This window comes from Nanorana parkeri, unplaced genomic scaffold (assembly GCF_000935625.1).
Source record: "Nanorana parkeri isolate BGI_ZX_2015 unplaced genomic scaffold, ASM93562v1 scaffold454, whole genome shotgun sequence".
In the NCBI taxonomy this organism is placed as follows: Eukaryota; Metazoa; Chordata; class Amphibia; order Anura; family Dicroglossidae; genus Nanorana; species Nanorana parkeri.
The window spans coordinates 831784-852804 of record NW_017306722.1 but is presented as its reverse complement, the minus strand read 5'-3'; the positions used below and the strand labels follow the sequence as shown (position 1 = coordinate 852804).

At 39.7% G+C, this 21021-nt stretch overlaps 1 protein-coding gene across 1 annotated transcript in view; it reads left to right on the top strand.

The window, feature by feature from the left end:
- FBXL13 (F-box and leucine rich repeat protein 13) overlaps positions 1-21021 on the top strand; it is a 118328-nt gene that overhangs the window by 16083 nt on the left and 81224 nt on the right. The window contains exons 4-9 of the mRNA XM_018560423.1: positions 539-606; positions 3781-3935; positions 8956-9065; positions 16366-16470; positions 17571-17666; positions 19731-19866. Coding sequence (XP_018415925.1) covers positions 539-606; positions 3781-3935; positions 8956-9065; positions 16366-16470; positions 17571-17666; positions 19731-19866 — 670 coding nt within the window. The remainder of the gene's footprint in view (positions 1-538; positions 607-3780; positions 3936-8955; positions 9066-16365; positions 16471-17570; positions 17667-19730; positions 19867-21021) is intronic.

Here is a 21021-nt window from a genome sequence, read left to right as displayed (position 1 = left end):
CTTCAATGTGAGACTGTAAATAGAATCTAACAAAATGTATGGCATATTGGATAATCTTCAACAAACTGAATTTACACATGGGGTCTAGTCTCAAAGTTTGCACAGCTGGGCTTTAGAAGAAAAGTTGCAGATTACCACAACACTTCGCCATCAGAAGGACAAAATAATCTGTGGTTTGGAAACTTTCATCTGATTCCATTTTTGTTTACCAGTATCACTTCAAACATGAGCACAGCACTGTTATTCATACACACTCACAGGATACAAGTGAGCCTGCATATGTTTATAACAAGGAGAGACAATGATATTTCATCTGATTGAGCATCGGTCACCATGTCCTGCGAATATGGCTCCTTTTATCAGTTCTTCTGTCAGTTAATTCACCCATTGGTTAATATTCAAGTACATAAAACACATTAGGCTATTTGAGGAGAGGGCTTGTCAAGTTTTGCCTTGCTGTCTGCACATCTTGGATGTAAACCAAAGGATTTTCCGATTACTTAACATTCCTTTGATGCAGCTTTCTTTTTCCATTCAGGTGTCACCAGAACTATTTAAGAAAGCATACTCCTTTTACATCAACAAACTGCAAAGATTATACCTTGAGTGAGTATTTTACTGCCTGACAGATTTACATGTTTAAGTAAAAATATTTTTAGCATGAAGGCCATTTGGTAGATGTTCAAGGTTCTTTAAACCTATCAAGTTTTGGTTAAGTGCTATGAAAACATTCTGGATTTATGCACTGCTAAATGTGTACTTTTGTATTAAAGGACCATTGAATCTACAATGTACATTGCCTTGTGAAAGGGCAGATGATTGCAAATCTGTATAAAAGTCTCATATCTTAATAGCCATTGAGATGCTTGGTATTCAGTTCATATTTTGTGTATAGAGTGTGAAAAAAGGAGATTTCTGTTCAGGACTACCATTACAGTTCATGGCACCCCTTGTACCTGGTGTTGCACAGTGTTTCATTTCACCACCTCCTGTATTAAAGAGAATGGGTTCTTGATAAAGGGTTCAGAAAGAGCTACCCATAACATACAGAAATATTTCCATATTTGGATAAGAATGTGCCTAGAATAGAGAGGGAACCATAGTATTCAGTAAAATCCCTGCCAGAATACATACAGATTTTCTCTCCCACTTAAGTGCCCCAACTTCTCTCCAAGGCAGCCATTTTTCCTAACTGTACAAATAGTTCCCATGCCTCCTCAGTGGTCTAACCCCCCCTCCCCCCTTTCCCATATCTACTTACTTTACAGAACCTCTAGTTCTAGTTCCTCCCATGTGCCATTGTCAAGTGCCACTTCATTTACCTATTGCCTATCCAAGTTCATTGCTCACTTCTAGTAAATAGCAGGAGGAGCCATCATCTATCCTTACAGCCATGACCGCTTTCCACTAAATATGCAGGGAAATACCAGATTCTCCATCCCACATATATGCCTCAATGTCTCCCCCCTTTCTCCTTACTGTGCAGAACCTACCCTAGCTCCAGTCAGTTCTCCACATGCATCCTAGTCAAGTACACCTCCCCTTACCTATTGCCTATCTAATTGCTCACTTCCAGTGAACAGCAGGAGGAGCCATAATTTCTCCTTAAAGCCATTACAGCTCCCCACTGCTAATATATTGCTAATGAATATTTCTAATATACCTCCTGGCTGGTTGTGAATGTTGTTCTAGAGTTGAGTTCCAGTCAGAAGAAGTATTCATAGTTGAGGCCAGATACAAGTGCATTATATTCAGTAGGGCTAAGTTAATTTATTTCTGCCCAAACAGCTACCCCAAATGTTTTATGGACACACCACCATTACAATATTAAACTGGCCAGCAAGGATAATATAGTTTGATTTTGTCAGTAGCCCTTACAGACTGTCTGGAAATTTCTGTGCGATTGGCAAACCCGTAGTGGAGAAACTATCCTAGCTAACTCATGGCCATAACTCCTGATAAGTCCTATAGTTTATTACTGTAGCCCATGCCATGGGTTATAATGATGGTGGGGTATTGGGGCAAATACATGAAGCTGACAGCACTGCTATCATTTGAAATTACAGTCAAAATATCTTCTGTGTATGCAAATTATCCTCTAAAGCAGTACATATGGCTTGGGCCAGAGGAACTGGGGCTTCGTGTAACATCTTGATCCAAAAGTCTCCTGCATGGATCTTAAAGTGTATTTCCACCTTTGCAGTCAAATTTGAGAAACCCCCTACTATTTGGTTTGTTATGTGTTCCCATTCATAAAACATACCTAATAATATTTATATTTTAAATAGATCTTACATTTCTAGTTGATTCTAGATTATGAAGCAGGCCTTACACAGACTGCTAGATACTCTGAACAGTTTAAAAGTGAATATGGAGGGGGTCAAAGCGAGGACAGACTCAGTTTCTCGTTAATATACAATGCAGAACACAAGCCCTGAGATCATTGATCCATTGTTAGGACAGACATTGTTCAGATCTAGTTTACAGCTGATAATGTGTCCGGTACCTTGGAGGAGTCTGAGTTGACGAGGGCGGCCTCCCTTGCAGCTCCAGTCTCAGAACCCCAGGATGGCTGGACAGGTGCACGGGGACTTGGAGTGGTGCAAGTGTCAGAAGAAGACACAATAGCCAAGTAGAACAGCCTCCTTAAGGCTTACGCACCTCAGGCAGGATACAGACACAGGAGAGGAACACTGAGGATGAAGTTCCAGGAAAACCGTAGTCGAATCAAGCTCGAGTTGAGTCATTGCCAGGCGGGCAGAGCGATAACAGGCGACACACAGAGATGAAGTCTGGGAACAGGCCAAGGTCAGTACCATGCAGGAGGTGAAGTAAAGACTTTAGGCAGGAGCGGTGGTCAAAAAACAAGCTGGGGTCACAGGAGCACAGAAGATCAGCAGAAGGTCAAGACAAACCGGGTTGGTTACAGATGATCGGGAACTCAGGATTTCAGGAGATTTTCAGGATTTTACAGATGACAGCTGACAATCACAGAGCACTGGAGATCTGGACATTACAGTATATATAGCCCATAAGGCGCCAAGGTTTGAATTACGCGCAGGTGCATCTCTGCGCACACATAAAAACGCACACACGTCTGCCGAATGACACACGGCTCGGCAAGCCTGTATGAGTGAAACTAGGCAAATGCGGACACACAGACACTTGTCCACGGATCCTGGTTCTGGCTTCCTGACATAATGGGATTTGCTAGCACAGTACAGAGTTAATTAAGGTAAACATGACCTACCCCGGAGTCGCTCGGGGGCCCAAGTCCTTCTGATCGAGGCCCAAAAAAAAAAAACATGACCTACTCAGCCCCTTCTTTTACATTACAAAGCAGGAGAACACATAAGTTTGGGAGTTTTCAGAAATACAAAGTAACAAGTAAAAGACAAACAGCATTTTTTAAATAAGTTATGCTATGTGAATGGGGACATGTAACAAATATAAAATATGTGTTATCATAATTCGACTGCAAAAGTGATAGGATATGCAGTTACTGAGTGTGTTGTCTCTTAAGCCGATATACTGTAACAAAGCTTTGCCTGGGGTTAGGCTTTATTTTTATATAATTATCATGATCATAAACACAAGCATAAGCATATTAAAATATTACACAAATAAACTCACAGACTGATAGAAATTCTTTCAGACTCTCATTATGTCTGTTTACATTGCTACTATGTCTTTTCGGATTGTATTACCTGGATATTATTACATGTATTGTAAGCGTTGGTGAAAGGCTAATAAAACATTTATTCCTCCTAACATATGCAGTGCTTGGTTAGAGTACTGTGCATCAAGGAAAGCCAGAAAACTTGACACCCAGGCCAAGCTTCAAAGTGCTGAGACTCACCATGCAAACACCTTGCTGAAGACCATAATACACAGATGGGAGAAGTGGGTGAAATTTCGCAGGCAGCAACATATAGGTATGTTTTGAAATGCCATTACATTGTCTTATGTACTTCGAAGATCATAGTTTATTCAAACTTATACATACATGGACATTATTTTAATCTAGATCTCCAGAAAAAAAAAACAGAAAAAAACCATCCTTAAGCTGGCCACAGACTCGAATTTTGGCCATAGGCTCAAATTCTGGGCAATTTCTGCTGAATCAGACAGAATTCGAGCAGTGGGTGGCCGTGCAAATACCACAAGGCTCAGCAACAGTCTACCTTAGGTTTATAATGCTGTATCAGTTAAAGAGTTGTCTATGTCTCTAACATAAACTGTTTTTCTTGGTTTGTGAAGCTATGCAGATTGGTTGACCTCTCAAACCTCAATTCTCAAAAACCTGGGAACCTGTCAGGCCAATCAACGTATATAAATTAACATAACTGGTAAAGTGCAGGCAAAGTACCTGCACTTGTTCATATCAGTTCCTTTATGTCCAGGAATGACCCTAGATCCTTGAAGTAGGGTACTTGACATCTCTGCAGCCCTCTGCAGACTTAAGCCCAGCCCCATCTTGGTACCAAGCCCTACACCGTCATTTTAACTATGAGAGCATCTCTTGACAACTCAGGCTCTGACATTTTACTGTTCAATGACGGGGGGGTGGGTTCTTTTTAATTCGAACTTAATAATCGGCTAACTAATCGATTATGAAAATAATCGTTAGCTGCAGCCCTAGTTCTTTTCATCAATAGGGAGCAAGTTTTGGTCAGGAGCATCAGGAGAGGATAAAGGCATAAATGCCTTTACTTTACCAATAATGTTAGTTAACACACATTGGAGGACCTGACAAGTTCACTATAAAGTTAGTTGGAGCCACACTGGGTCAATGCCCTTCACATCAACTGAATGTTATTAGCTGTTGAGAAGGAGGAATGGCCACACACATTAATCCTAATATTTGGTAATAAATTCACATTTGTATTGTATATAAGTATTTTTCTGAAATTTCAATGTTTGTATGTTATATTACCAGTATAGATGTAACAGAGCAGTGGGGTAGATTGTATTAAATGTTTTAGCTGTGCTACATACAGTTACTGCTGGAGAAGGTGCTTGTTGATTTGATGTGTGTGTTTATTACATGATCAGTGAATAGCAGCAGTCATTTCCTTTTATTGCCTTCTTTTCAATGATCTAAGCCAAGGGTGTCAAACTCGATTTCTTTACGGGCCGCATCAGCATTATGGTTTCCCTCAAAGAGCCAGTTGTATCTGTAAAACTATATAAATGTATCTACTCTTTATCATATGAAATAATTGCCTCTGCATTCGATTATTTCTGCTTTTAGTAATACCTTAATAACTAGCTCTGAAGTAGAAGTCTAGGAAAAATAATGGCATATAGTGTAATAGTGCTGACTCTCAGGTTGCTGTGCGGGTTCTCAGGTGGGCTATGCGGGGTCTATGGCGGGTTGTGAAGTTTCTATGGTGGGTTATGAGGACTCTTCGGTGTCTGTACAGGTTCTAGGGTGGGCTGTGCAGACTCTCACGTGCGTCATCATGTAAAAACGCGTCAGGTATGCCTACATACGAAAACGACGATTGCGCTACACATGTTGGGCATCGCCGCACATGCTAGAGTGAGAGCAATAATTCTGGGACCAATATTTACACGCATCCCGAAACTGATGACCTGTAGGGGCTTCTAAAGCGTCGTCTATGGACTTTTTGGGGTACTGAATTCTGTCGCAGTTTCACAGACACAATAATTTTTTAACCTGGGCATGTTGGGTATCTATTTACTAGTTGTAGTTAAGGTAAAAAGGGGTTAAGGTAAAAAGCACCCAGTACCTTAGTCTCTCCCCTGTCCCCCCACACTGAAATGTCACTGCCACTTGTCACTGCCACCGGTCCCGAAGAGATCCTCCGTTCCCCTTTCTAACTGGGGCAGGGTAGGGTACTGAGGGCAGAGAAGCCATAGGCTCCTTCTGCCCTCAATCAAACTGATGGGCAGAGAGGAGGGGCGTGGCCTGGCACAGGGCTGTGTGTGTCTATGGACACACACAGCTACTGTGGGCACAAGCATGCAAGGGTGCCTCCACAGCAGCCGCTTAGCCAATGAATGCTTCGGAAACCACTAGAAAATGAGGAAGTAAACATTTTTTAAAAAGAAGAAAAGTAGATTAATGCAACGGTGGGCCTCCTAGGTTGAAACATGAAAAAAAAGTAAACTTTAATATCACTTTAAATATTGACGCAGTTATTTTCACTGTATTTGCAAATATCTTTCAGACTGTGTTGGTAATAGTTCAACTGACTAATGTTGGTCATAACATATACAATGTTTCCTAGCTGATGATAATTGGGAAGTTTATGTGTTAACAAATGGACACTGACTTGTAAATGAAGAATATTTTATAGCTAAAATTTTCAGCCACCCATGCAAGTGCAAATTCATAAATGGTCATTCCACAAACTAGCTTTCTGGAGGACTATCATTGTACCTAGAGCCTCAGCAAATGTGAATAGACAGTTCTTGGATCTTTCTGAAGACAGTCCTACCCACACAGGACTTGTAGTTCACAATATATGTACATACAAAGGTTGCCAGGCCCACAACTAGATCAATGGGATAGTTAACTTGCTAACATGACAAGAAAAAAAATATATGGATGTTTTTTGTGAATGAAGAAATTAACTTGAGTGGCAAGCACAGACAATTATAGGTACTCCTTAGATGAATTTGATTATTTTAGAAAAATCTATTTACTGAACACAGAAAGATTTTCTGTGACTTGGTGGGAAATCAACAGGTGGCAGCACTCGACTGTATTCCGTAGATTGGACTCCATTCCTATACCTAGTCCGGCATTGCAAAAACACATCTCTTTCTTTCAGCACATTTCCTCCCATTTTAAAAGACACAAAACAGACTTGATGTGCTTTTAATATGTAGGATATTGTTCTGTAGTTCCACAGGGGCTGTCTCTGCTGGTCTATCTACTGTCAAGGCATTGGGGAATGGAAGGTCAGGAATAAGCAAGGGCCAAATTCTTTGGCAGGGCTTAATGTTAGAATTGACTTTTGGGTCCACCCTGAATATGGTTTACAGTGTTTAGTATTGCTAACTCATCCCTAAATTACTGACTCATAGATATTACACAAGTTCTGAATAAATACAGGCAATGCACAGAAGTAAATCCACAGATGTTGCATCAGCATTAAAGGGTTGGTAACACTGACAGTCCCTCCAGTGTATAAAAAAATTGCTATTAGGCATTATTTGTTCAGTAAATGGAATAACAACCAACCAAATTTCAGTTGTTCATAAACAATTGCACTACCCTATTTATTGGGTCTTGTAAACCATATACAGTATGTTTTTTTTATTTTTATTTTAGTTTGTACAAAGTGGAAAAGAGCAGCTTGCCTTAAAGTGACATTAAAGGCAAAAATGTTTTCCCCTTCAATGTTAATGTCAGCACTTACCTTTAATGATGTTTCTTAATCCGATCTTCTTTCTTTTCCCTTTCATCTGTCCCTCCAGCGTTGCGGCAGGGTCTCCGATCCAGCGCTGACTCCTCTGAACTTGCTGGCACTTCCTGTCCCACGGTGTCTGCATGCGGGTGCATGCGTCCATAGACTTACCTTGTGTCTCTCCTCGCGTCCCTGCTGAAAATGTGATCTGCGCATGCGCCTGCCCCAAGATACTTTGCGGCCGCCCGAGAATTTTCACATTTTCGGACGGGAGCACACGGGGAAGACACCTAATGTGATCTGCGCATGCGCCTGCCCCAAGATACTTTGCGGCCGCCCGAGAATTTTCACATTTTCAGACGGGAGCACACGGGGAAGACACGAGTAAGTATTAACCCTTTTAAAAGCAGTTTGTTTTTTTACACTTTTTGCATATATCTACTGCTTGCTAGCAGTAGATATATGCAAAAAAAAGCTGAGGCTTTAATTATCCTTTAACGTTCATGTGTAGATAATACACTGTAGAAATACATATTTGTGATCTGTCTTCCTGCTAGCTAATTTTCTGTTAATCCAGACACCTCTTCGAGACTCACAGCCAGTTACTCAAATGAGAACACTTTATTTTAACCCCTCGGTGACACAGCTTCAGAAAATGTTTTAGTTCCTGGGGACCTGAGCAATTTTGCCATCTTTGCTATGTCTTGTCTAACCATAATTTCCATCATCCTCATTCATAGCACCGACACATACTATATACTGTTTTTTAAAGGACAAAATGGGCTTTAATTTGATGTGACATATATTCTTATTTTTTATAAAAACTTACAAAAAAATGGAAAAAAGATTTGTATTATTTACAGTTTGGGCAATACTAATGTGTACATAATTAGTGTAGCTAAGGGAACGTAATTCATAATAAATTATTTTATTTGTCCTGATTTATAGTGTATATCATATGTCTAGGATTTCAGTTTATTTGGGGATTAATAGGTCACAAAATGGCGATTAGGGTACCAAGATTGGTGCCATATTTTCTTTATCAGGCCAATTATCCAGCACTCTATAAACACCTTCGTGAACTTCTATAGACCAGGCATGCTTACCGCATTTCGTGGCTCGGTAGAGTATCAGCCGTGAAGATGACCTTATTTCCCAAGCTGCTGTTCCACATAAGAGTGTTACCTATTGCAATACCTCACTATAGTTTGCGGGTCTTTCAATGTATTTTATTTGGCATAATAAGAGACCTAGGATTTCCCGATCCGTTCTTTTCAGATCTAAACTCTCTGGATGTCTGGGGGTACCTCAGATCACTAAGTATTATTCCGCCGCCCAGCTTAGTCAACAGACCTTATGGCATGCCACCTCGGATGTCCGTCTTTGGGTTTTCTTGGAGGCCTACCTTTGCATCTTATTACAGTATATTACATATATGATTTCTCAGATGTTTAATTAATTACAAATATTTTCAAATAATGTGTTTTATAAAATGTTGGATCACTGAATATAGAAAACGTTCAAGCAAATGTAAATGTAGCTTAAAAAATATTTTTACAAAATGTTCCTCTAGAGGCTGCCACCAGAATCCAGAAAGTGTTTGACGAATCCTTCATGAAAAAGATCTTGAAAGCCTGGAACGCTGAAACTCAGGACTCTAAAAAGAAGAGGGAGTACTTTGAGGTATGTTTTAGGCAAGTCCTTGTAATGTTGACAGGGTCTGAAATTAATTTAGAGACGTGACATAGTAGACTTGTATTTCTTATCTGAGATCTAAAAATACACCACATGTTTTTACTGTTACTTAAAAATGTAAACATGGCTAAAACTTTTCCATCAACAAAGCTTTCTTTGGTAAGGACATAGTTGTCTTTTTATTGCTGTGCAATATTATTAAATGTAGCACAACTAATGTCCTAGTAATTGTAGACTGAAGACGAACAATGCTTGTATGAAGTTACAAGGCAGATTTCTGAGGTTAGAGATTTTTATTCTCCCCTGGAATAAATGTTTTTACGGGCCTTGCAATGTCCTGTTGAATCTGTTGGAACATTCTTCTGGTGCTCCCATGTCTTCCCACAATCCAATGAGTTATTTTGTTTGGCCTAAACTGAGCCCAGGAAGTGTTAAAGACTGGTCTTGGCAATAGTTATACTAGGGCTTAATGATGGGGACAGTCCATGGTTGTATGTAAAGTGCTACAGAAAAATGTATAATTATAAAGTGGTTACTAAACTGAATATTGGATCCTGCAATATTAACACTATTTTAACAAATATATCAGAGTTGCCCAGGAAATAAGGATTCTGTAATAATACAAACAGCAACATCAGCTAGAGTTCAAAAAAGCATGATGAAAAAAATTACAAAATTAATCCTTTACTAAATGCTATTTTTATTGCATGGATGGAGTGCACAGCTGTGTGACCACAAAGATCCATGGTAATTAGGGCAGAATCATAAAAAGAAGAAGAGCGAATGACTGAAGTTAGGTTTTGCTGATGAGCCCTGATGGAAGTCAAGCCAGCTTCCTCATCCTTCTAATAAGTAGTAGTATAATTCATGGTGGATAATGTCATGTAGCATGAGGTCTTTGTGTATGCCACACCACTTGTGTCATTTACGGCCTGATGGAGGCCGAGCAATGCGAGGGCATGCCTTGCACCTCCTGTTCAGAAATCCCTGAAGTTGAGATAGGGTAAGCAGGAGCATGGAGAAGCACAAGTGCCTGTAACTGGCTCAGATGCAGCAGGGTCAGAGGCAAGCTATAGGTCAAACACAGCCGGACAACGCAGGTACACAGGGAGTAAGCCAAGAACAAAGTTGTAAAGCAAGCCAAGGTCAAGCACAGCCGGGCAGAGAAGGTACAAAACAGCAACCAGGAAGCATAGACAGGATATGAAGCCAGAGTCAGAAGCCAGGGGATCGAGATTTTGCAGAGTCTAAACAAGCCAGGTCAAATCACAGTTCTCCTGCTGCATTTGAACCAATTACAGGCACCTGTGCTTCTCCAAGCGCCTGCTTACCCTGTCTCAACTCCAGAGATTGCTAGACAGGAGGTGCAAGCGTCCAGTAGGAGCACAGGTTAGGTCACAGAAAGCAGAAACTGACTACCACTCAGCAACTTCCCTTGCTGAGGCTCAGGGTTAAATAGTCTGTCCAGGCCCAATTTATTAACCACGTAATCCCAGGCACCATCCCAGATAGCAAGCAATTGATCTGCAAGTTTGAAAATGACTTGCTAAACTATTGCAGACTTGCCAAGCTTCACAATTTTGTTGCACAGCAAGTCTGCATTGCAAGTCTGCAGATCAACGTGCTTTTCAAAAGTGCTATACACTTGCAGAGCTCTTGCTAAGACCTGCAGGACTCTTGCTGTAGACTTGCCAAGCCAATTTGCTACAAATTCAAAAAATGTCAACAAGAACTTGTGCTGCGAGTGTTCTGCAAGTCTACAACTTGCCAGGAATGTGTGCAGCAAGTTATTACGAATTACAATTTAACCCTGCCACAAGTTTGTGGCAAGTTATCCTTGCTATCTGGGATTGTATTAGCCAAGCCAGATCTTCAACGTGAACAACATCTACATCTACAACATCTACATTTCTGCAGACATATTTGCATGCTTGGCCATGTGCAGATCCATGTGTATTACTGCATACACAATTTTCCTGACAACTTTCTTGCACTGTTTGACCAAGTTACTATTAGTTATGGAGTGTGCTGCTACTCAGGTAGAGTATCATTGAAAAGCTGAAACTTGCAACATCACACATGAGCAAAGACGTAATAGTTCATAGTGTGTTTGATGTTGTGCAGTGTAGCAGGGCCACCCCCCTCCAGAAACATGAGTCAAGACCTCTACCTCTGTGTATGTGTTTTTTTTACAAACAGATGTTTTAACAAGTAACAAGTTACTTTGCCTTTTAAACAACACTTCTTAGTCCTGCTGGGCTAGGCAAAGTGATGGTATAGTTTATTTTTAAGCACATTTTATCATTTGTTTTTTATTCTTCAAAACATTATTTCTGGATTAGGAGATCAAGCTTTATACAAATATTTATGGGTTCTGTAAATTAAAAAAGGAAAGAAAAATGATTTAGCAGACACAAAAACAGCTGTATGTGGTGTTTTTAGATGAACGTTTTGAGAAATGTGTAACGTCCTCAGCTATCACATCTTCTATTCCAGTATGGGATGTTGGGACACAATGACAGCTAGCACACATTGCGCAATTTCAAGCACCATGGTGTACCACTGGGGATTAATGGATCAGATATCTAAAATAAGCATTTCAAAGCTTTGTTGTAGTAATTTCAAACAGGTGCCATTGCATAGTTTTTTTTTCAATGTTAGAACGGCTTGTTCTTAGGGGGATTTGAGGCAAATAGTGTGGGCCTGTTGGACAATGAATAGGTCAACGATCTTTGAAATGCTGCCTGATAATCTGGGCACCGCTGCAATATTAATTTTGAGTTTTTCCAACTTCCAACATCTTGGTCTAATATAACATTTCCTGAAAAGTCACTAGTTGTAAAAATATTCTGGTTGTTGTTACTGCAACATACTCTAATTGTTAATTTTGTATCTGAAGTGTTTCCTTAACCCTTTTAATGCAAAGGATCATCTGATGCAAGTCCCATTAATATTGTATAAAAGTGTTTTGTTGAAGATGTTGCTTCTATTTTGTTTCCTTTCAGGACTTGTTTAAGGCATGCAGTAGGTGGCTGCAGGGCAGCAATCATGTTAATCTACCCATATCTCATGATATTTTTATACCAATAAAATCAAATTTGTGTCCAGCCTTTCTCAAAAGCATTCATTAGTACTGTTGTGTTGACAAGAAAGTTTCCTTAGGACCAAAGCACCATGTATTTACGACATTATCAGGAACCCTAACACATCATTCACGTGCTTAGAAAAACACCTCAAGGAGAACAAAGGCCTCACCAAAAATGGCAGACAGAAACATCCAGACACTCATTGGTGTTAGCCCCCTCCAGCCCCATAGGTAAATGACTTTGAGAAACAATCAGTACTAAAAACTTTAGACAGTTTTAGAGGTTTGTTTTAGGCTTATAGAACTCAAAGATATGCAGATTATCTGTAGAGAACATTTGTCTAGGGATGACTGATTCAAACTGCTCCATTTGGGGGTTAAAATTGGAATGTGTATGGCTTCTCTATGGGGCAATAACTAGTGCTGCAGCATTGCAAATAAAGACCATCCAGCTTGGTGGAAAATATCTCTGTCAGGCACTGAGTTTCCCATTTGTATGGCAAAAAAGGGGTCAAACTTTGTCAAGTAGAAAGGTGCATTGCAGTCCCTTAGACCTTCTCTGCTCATGTTTGGGTTTTTAACTTTAAGAGCTGACAGATATTCACCTTATTAATGTGGGTAAAACCCTTGAAGGGCTACATCACCATGGATAATACAATCATAATACATCTGAAATGACGGCCTCTGTTAGGAAGCAGTAAGTTAGTGTGCTTTTCATTAGTAGTGTTGTCATCTATTTTCCAGTTCAGATAGAATGCATTGACTTGAAACACTCCATAAGTCTTCAGAACAGCCTGTTGTTTTCTTGGGAAAAAGTCCTGTAGTTTGCATTTTGGATAGACTGACCTACATTTTTGCAATTCTGATCAATATATTAGCACAGTTCCCATTATGACATGCATTGTGGCATGAATGAGCCCTTACATATGCAGTTTTTGTTATCTTATATGGTATTTGTTATTTTATATGTAACTCCTTGTTTTTCTCCATTTGTGCGAAAAAGCTGGCCATACACCTATAGATTTTTGATCGGAAACTTTCGTTGCTGCCAAGAACCCTCTTTCGATTCTAGCTCAAATAACACATCATGCACAGACCAATGTCGAGTTCAATAATCGTTCATAAGCAACACTAACTCATTGAATTTCGATCGACAGAACAGATTTTCGTTTGCACCTGTGCATTGTTCTCGATGCGATTTTTTTTCGTATGAAAACGCCACTAATCTATCGATTTTTCATTCGATTCAAAAAAGGTTCTCCAGCCTCAACCCTTCGAGAGAATTCGGCCAGGAGTACTGTAAAAAAAATCGTGGGGTTCCCATCAACTGATCGATATCGTTCAAAAGACCATTTGTGGACAATTTCCGTACGGAAATCGATAGGTGTATGGCACCTTAACACCAGCACAATTTTAATAAACTAAACAAGTGGGTTAGTACAAACATCGCTAAACAAACAAGATCATTTTAAACTTTAAAATAATCGTTAAGTGCTCGATAGCATTGTTCCCAAGTGTGACATGCTCCACGGCTCATTAAACTACATTGAATTCAAAGCTGCCAACTCCAAGCGGTGATCATTCCAGAATCCCTCGCTGATGAATGTTTTACTAGCTGAACTTGCTTTTCATATAGACATAATAAAAATTGTTATTGTTGTTAAGAGAAGCTCAATCACTTGAAGTGAAGTTTGATTTCTAGAGAAACAAACTTCGTTGCGTGACTTTAAACTTTAAATATACAGGGTTTGATTTACTAAAGGCAAATAGGCTGTTCAGTTTGCAAGGGAAATTGCACTTTGCAGGGACATTTTACCACATTCACTAAGGTAAGTTGAAACTTACTCTGCAAAGTGTAAATCCCCTTGCAAAGTGAACAGCATATTTGCCTTTAGTAAATCGACCCGAGTGGGTTTTTTGGGCCCTGTGATAAAACAATACTGCTGATGATTTCTGTATGCACTGAAGATGTCCACAGCAACAGTCCCCTAGTCTCTGAATTATTTTCATTAGGGATGCACCAATACCGATACTAGTTTCTGTATCGGTGCCCGACTTCCTTAATGGGACTTCGGTGTTCAGTATCGGCGAGTAACGAAAAAAAAATATCGCTACTCGGTACAGAAAAAAAAGGAATCGGTGCATCCCTAACTTTCATGTCACATAATGGCTGGGTTTGGTGAGTAGCTTGGACATAGGCCTTAAGGCAGCTGCCCTAGGTACATCAGGGCAAGAAAGGATACTTTATTATTTCCAGCTTGGAATAAAAAATGTAACTTGTTCTTTGAGATCTTTTTTAAGTCTACTCTAAAAAATGAACAGAGAAAGTCAGTTCTGGAAACTATGTTTTATGCAATTATATTAGGAACATTGGAGAACTTATCAGAAATGGAAGATAGGTTCATTTTGAAATTTAATTTTTCTGAATCCTTGACAGAAATCTGCTTGTTTTGTACATTGGCCCCTTAAGCGTTAAGAAGTAATGTTGCACCATATTAATACAGGTGCCTTACCATTGGTGCTCCTTTTTTAAAAGCGAGATAATGTCAGAATGAATCAAATTGCATGAAGACAATGTGGAAACATTAACATTCAGCTTTAAATGGGAAGTATTCCAGGGTCTATTTTGTTGTGTCTATTGTGAGAGTATATATTACTGTAAGTAGACGTTTTCTCTACATCTGCTACACAGCTGTTAGTAAGGCTTAGTACCTTTCTTCAGTAGCATCATCTAACTTTGCATTTGCAGTATGTATGATTTGCTGAAATAATTATTGGGTAAGCTTACCTAAAGCTGTAATAAACTCTTACTCTCTTTTTTTTTTTTTTTCAATAATGAATCCACATCATACAAATATACATTGACCAGCAAAGCATTTCTTTAAGTTTTTGCCCATACACTCACATTTATCAAGTTTCCAAACAGATAGCTCCAACTCTCTCAGCTCCACTTCCCTGAAATTCCTGTTCAGTACAAGATCACAAGGGACGAGAGTGTTCAGCAACTGTCCATCTAATAGCTTGGGGAAGGAAGGATGGAGTAAGGAGGAGAGGGGGTCGGTGGTAAAGAGAGTGGCTTGCTTTGCTGTGTATGTGTGTTTGGGGAGACACACACAGCTTACTAGCATACACAACGGTGGTTCCTGCAAGGGAAAGGAGACACCCTAAAACAAGATATCAGGGCCAGTGCTCAGAGGACCAGCTGATTCTAAACTAAGGGCCCGTTCACACCAGTTGCAGTGCGTTCCGCCCTGATTCTGGCCAGAACGCACTGCTCGCATTGCGGCCGACTCACTTTTTAGTGGGGCAAGAGGGCCGCAATGCGATCGCCCGCATGGGATCGCAAGACACATTGTGTCTGCGGTGTGATCAAATTAGTGCTTGCAGCATTCTGATCGCACCAGACCGGACCGCAGGCACAATGTGCCTTGCGATCCCGTGCAGGTGAACGCATTGCGGCCGGAAGGCGTGGCTACGGTGCCATTCACTTCAATGGCCCGCCACGCCCCTTCCTGCCCCACTAAAAAGTGAGCCGGCCGCAATGCGAGGCAGTGCGTTCTGGCCAGAATCGGGCCGGAACGCACTGCAACTGCTGTGAACGGGCCCTACAACCTCTGAACATGAAGAAGCAGCATCCATTAAGGGATTTATTCAGAATTTGAAATAGCTTTTTGACTTTAATATCACTTGAAAGTTTTGAGTCTACTGAAACACTCTGTATCACAAACAACTGCCAATTCCTTTTTTAACAAAATAGCATTTTATATTTTTTTCCTCCTTTGTTATATGTGAGTGCTGTTCATCTTCTACACCCTCTTTCTACATGCATGTGCTGCAGCGATGACTGCATGACATTACTCAGAGTGGGTTATCTGATGGTGACAACAGTTAGTCATGCTTGGGTAATGTGTGTTGAAATAACTATATATAGTCTCTATCAGAAGCCTGAGTGACAAGGTGATAATGGAGGAGCAAACCTGGGGAATAGGGACACACCTTGTTGCCTTATATTCGGAAAAGCCTGAACATGGACTTTCATGGTGGGATCACTAGATATTATTTGAATGAATGCTACAAATTTTTAAATTACTTTTGAAATGACATTAACATGTTAAAGCTTATATTTGAATTATTGGGTTTACATATACTTCAACATTATTGATGATTTTAACTTGTTTTCATATTTCACATTATTTTAATTAGCGATTGGAAAGAGGTGATATGGATGATTTAGGAAACTTTGATTCGTCCACTGTTAGAGAAGGTGAAGATGTTGTGTCACAGTTGCCGCAGAAAGCCATTCTCAAGGTAAAGGTCTATCTGTATTTGCATTGACGTTAGGGTTTGTGTACACACAAGCACATTTTATATGCAACTTCACAACTGGATACCTAAATCTAAGATCCATGCATTTCGTCTTACAAAGTTCTTTGAATAGGTTTTGTACATTTCTTTATTATTTTGATAAAGAACATATGTTTTGTTTGTTATGGGTGAGTCATATGATAAGGCATGCTTTGTTTGGCAGTAGACTCTTTATTTTTTATTGCTGAGATCACTTCATAAATCGGATTTAAATTGAAAGTGATCCAACGCTCCATACATATGACCTAACACATATCTATTTCAAGAGATAAGGAGTTAATCATAAGGAAAGGTCAATTGTATCTCTCCTAATAGTGAATAGGTCACATTGACCAATCTACTTTTTTTTCTCTGCTTTTACCCTCCTAAACTGCAGAACTCCAGTAAGGACCTAGGATGTCACACATGCCCACAGGTGTGGGGGCAGAACCTGCTGTCATTTTAATAGTCAAGGTCCCAATCTGTCAGCTGCTCTGCTGGCATTGATTGACCAAAAATGTGTATGTAAAAAATGTCCTTTTTTAATTTTGTAGCATACAAAATAAAACATTATCACGTTATCGCCAAACATTCTACTATAAAATTGGCACTGGTCAAACTGGGGAAAGATGTACAGTATTTTGACTTGATCTAAGCTTAATCTGTGCCTTAATTCTCTATTTATATGACCCATGTGCTGTATACAATGTTACAATGTACATTTATGTAACCTTTCAAGGCTAATTTCCTACTTTCCTTCACAATCATAGCTTCACATAAATGCATTTATTAACAAAAAGGAAATAACAGCAAGCACACAAATAAAAAGCATAGAATTAAATGATGCAATAGGAAGCATAAACAAGTAACCACGTTCCAAATTTGTGTTCATTACATTACCATTGGAACTCTGCCATTTTCACAGCAGAACATGTTGCTGTAATATAGTACACATTTATATTGCGGTTAGAGACACAGTCCCAGTTTTATTTTTCCCAACTTTCATCTTTTGTATTTATTCCATATGCTTCGACCATGTGCTGTATTGTTTTATATTTCTACAGATATTTGCTTTCATGGATTTGATAGATCTTGCAAGAAGTGCCCAAGTGTGTCGATCTTGGAAGATAATAGGGCAAAATAGTTCTCTTTGGCACAGTGTAAGAACATTGTATTTTTTCATGATTCCTAAAATGTATATGCTGCATATGTCTGTAAAGGCTTTGGCGATCAAGGTCGTCGTATAGCTAGTAAAAGTTAGTCAAAAAGAAGCCACCTGGATGAATGGAGAAAAAGTTTCAACTATAAAAAGCAAGTCCAGCTTACTTACTAACTGTCACTCTCATAACTGCACATTTTGTAATAATGTAGGATACATTCATGCCATTCAGACCAGCAAACCAAGACCTGCATATAGGTTAAAGGAGAACTATGAGGTGAGTGCTTTCCACTCACCTCATAGTTCTAGCCGGCCTGTAACAATGAGACTGTCACAGGTCGGCTCAGTAGATCGGGAGGTGAGCAAACACATACCGGCGTTCGCTCACCTCTCAATCCTGTCACGTCTCTCTGCCGTGACATGGGAGGGGCTGAATTCCCCCCTCCCCGCTCCGCCAGCGCTGGCTGGCAGAACGGACGGGGGAAGGGGCGGGTACAGCTGGCTCTGCCTCTAGATAGGCAGAGCCAGCTGTCAGTCATGCAGCTGGGCAGATCCCGGCACAATTGTCGACTCAGTATACCGCGAGTAGAAGCTTGCGGTATACTGCGGCGTCTCAGTATACCGCGAGCTACAGCTCGCGGTATACTGAGCCTAGGGTGACGGGAGGACGTTAGTTTGTGTCCTCCCGTTACCCTAAGGAGAACTATGGGGAAAAGCCTTAACCCCATAGTTCTCCTTTAACCATTATTAATAGATGAAATCTACCACATTATAAGCTTTCATGAGCAGGGCCCTCCCAACCCTCCTGTATTAAATTTGTATTGTACTATACTGTCTCCCTTCATTTTGTAAAGCCCTGCACAAACTATTGGTGCTATACACTGAGTGGCCAGTCTATTATGACCACCTGACGTTTGCAGGCAAATTAGCTATAATTAGCTATAATTTTGCGCTGAAGTTGCTAGAGGGTCAGACCATTATAAATAGGGAAGCAGGCTGTTTACCTCGACAGTAGAAGTGCTTTTTTTCTGAAGATATGGGTAAACAACGCGATTTAACAGCCTTTGAATGTGGGATGATTGTTGACGCGAGCCATCGAGCGAGTATCAGAAAAACAGCAGGATTTGTTAAATGTTTAAGAGGGGCTCATTGTTAAAGTGTTTAAAGACTGGACTGTCAGCCGAAAATCTGGGTCTGAACGTGCGAATTGTGGCCGTCAGCGACTAGTCAATGTTAGGGCAGAACGGAGAGTGGCAAGACTGGTACAAGACAACAGAAGGGCAACAGTGCAGTGTCAGATTCCTCGCATCACCTTTCAACATCTTGTGGAGTCACAAGGCGGCCCAACTAAGTCATTTTGTGGAGTTATCTCGTGGCCCAACCAAGTACTGATGGGGTGGTCATAATAATCTGGTCACTCAGTGTATAAATCCTGTATAATATTAATCATAATTTAAAAATGTACACTCACAAACAACCACCATGTGTTTAAAATTTAAGGTGTAATTATTGCCATCTTGCCAAGTTATGTCACCTTAGGTGGCTAAGACTTGCCCATCATTCTGCACATTTGGACATGCAAATCCTGCACATACTTTATTGTACAGTAAGGATTAGGTGTTAATCTTGGGACTAGGGTAAGGGTTACGTTTAAATGTTAAGGGTTAATTCTAGCGTTAGCATTTACAGTTTGGATGAGGGTAAAGTTAAATCTTAGCGGGTGGTAAAAGTTCAGGGTCAGGGACATGTTGGCATACCCTTTATTTTTAACTTGGTAACATACACTGAGAAACTGAAGCAATAAAATAATAGTTTGTGATACCAAATACAAATTAGTTAGAGGAAATATTATCATGTTGAAGGATAAATACTAAACTGACTGATTGCTTATAGAAAATACTCAATTAATAGTAAATGTTGGTGGGCCATTGTAAGGGTCACGTCAACCCCAAGCAATATGAGTGACATTTATTTTCACTTCCTTTTATTGTCTTTACATATTTTGGTGTTTATTTACTTGCAAAGTTCTTTGACATACTAGTTTGTTGTCTTTTACTTGATCTAGATTGATTTTTCCTCAGTGAGGCATCGTATTCAAGACAAATTTGTAGTGAATATCTTACGCAAATGTCGGCCCTATGTTATACGTTTAAATCTCCGCAGATGTTCTTCTCTTCTCTGGTCTACATTTAAAGGCATAGGTAAGAAGTATATTTTTGCCTATTAAGACCTTGCTGGATATTTTATAATATGCTGCTAAGTTCACTCAACAGGCTATTGATCTTTGGCAAAGCAGCAAATATGCCTTTCCCTGATGTAGTACAAGTGAACATGCAGTTACATTCAAAGTTTGAGTGTGTTCTTGTCCTAGGGCAATGCACATGCATATTAACTAAAGCCATGACTGCCTCTCTATGTTTATATTTACCTATTTCAAGCAAGCCTATATTTGCCATACAGTAACAGTTAAAGTGACTCTGTCATGAAACAAAAAAAAAACAAAATATGCTGAAAGTATAACGAGAAAGTACATAGAGGCCGGATACAGTCTGCCCTAAAAAAAGCAAAGCTAAGGCACTTCTGGGTACTCTTGGAACTTACTTATACCTGCTACCCTTATACTATAACTAGGATGGGCTGTTTAACAAGCCAATAGGTGGCAGGAAGGGTTGGGAAAACTTTGGCAGAGCTTTGCTTGGCAGAATGTAAATCGGTAAAAAAAATTTGATCCGTGTATGGCCAACTTTAGGATTATGGCTACCAGTCAAAATGCCTTGCGGGAATGATCAATCAGGCAGATCAGAAAACCTTACCCGATTGAGTGTTTATTCCAAAATAAACTGCTCTCTTTTCTTCCTACACCACAAACATAAGCATGCATACTTGGATACTATGATCCAGATGTGCAAGTTTATTGCTTAAACTGCTGAAAATGATTTTTCCTGGTCATCAGGACATTAAGGCTTATCTAAAAACATACATTTTGTGTGCTAGATTATTGTTACTCTTAAAATTTTATCACTGGTAAAGGAGCAAAAAAACCTTTCTGAATTACCTAGTCATAAATGTATGTCAGGATGTGAAGCGTTGATAACCCTGGTTCAGAGTTCTGCCTGAGAATGCTCAATGGAAATTACAGTCTGCAAGTTAAAAAAAAAAATCTGATTTACATATTTGTTTGCTGTTATATGTACAATAGACAGTAAAAAAAAGTTGTATTGCATAATTAGATATAACATTTGGATAGTTATGGCAATAATTCATAAATAATATTTTGTAATTTAGCAATATACACCTCAAAGTGTGCCTTAAAATGTAAATATATGAAACTGGTATATCTTATTGCGGATGAGTTA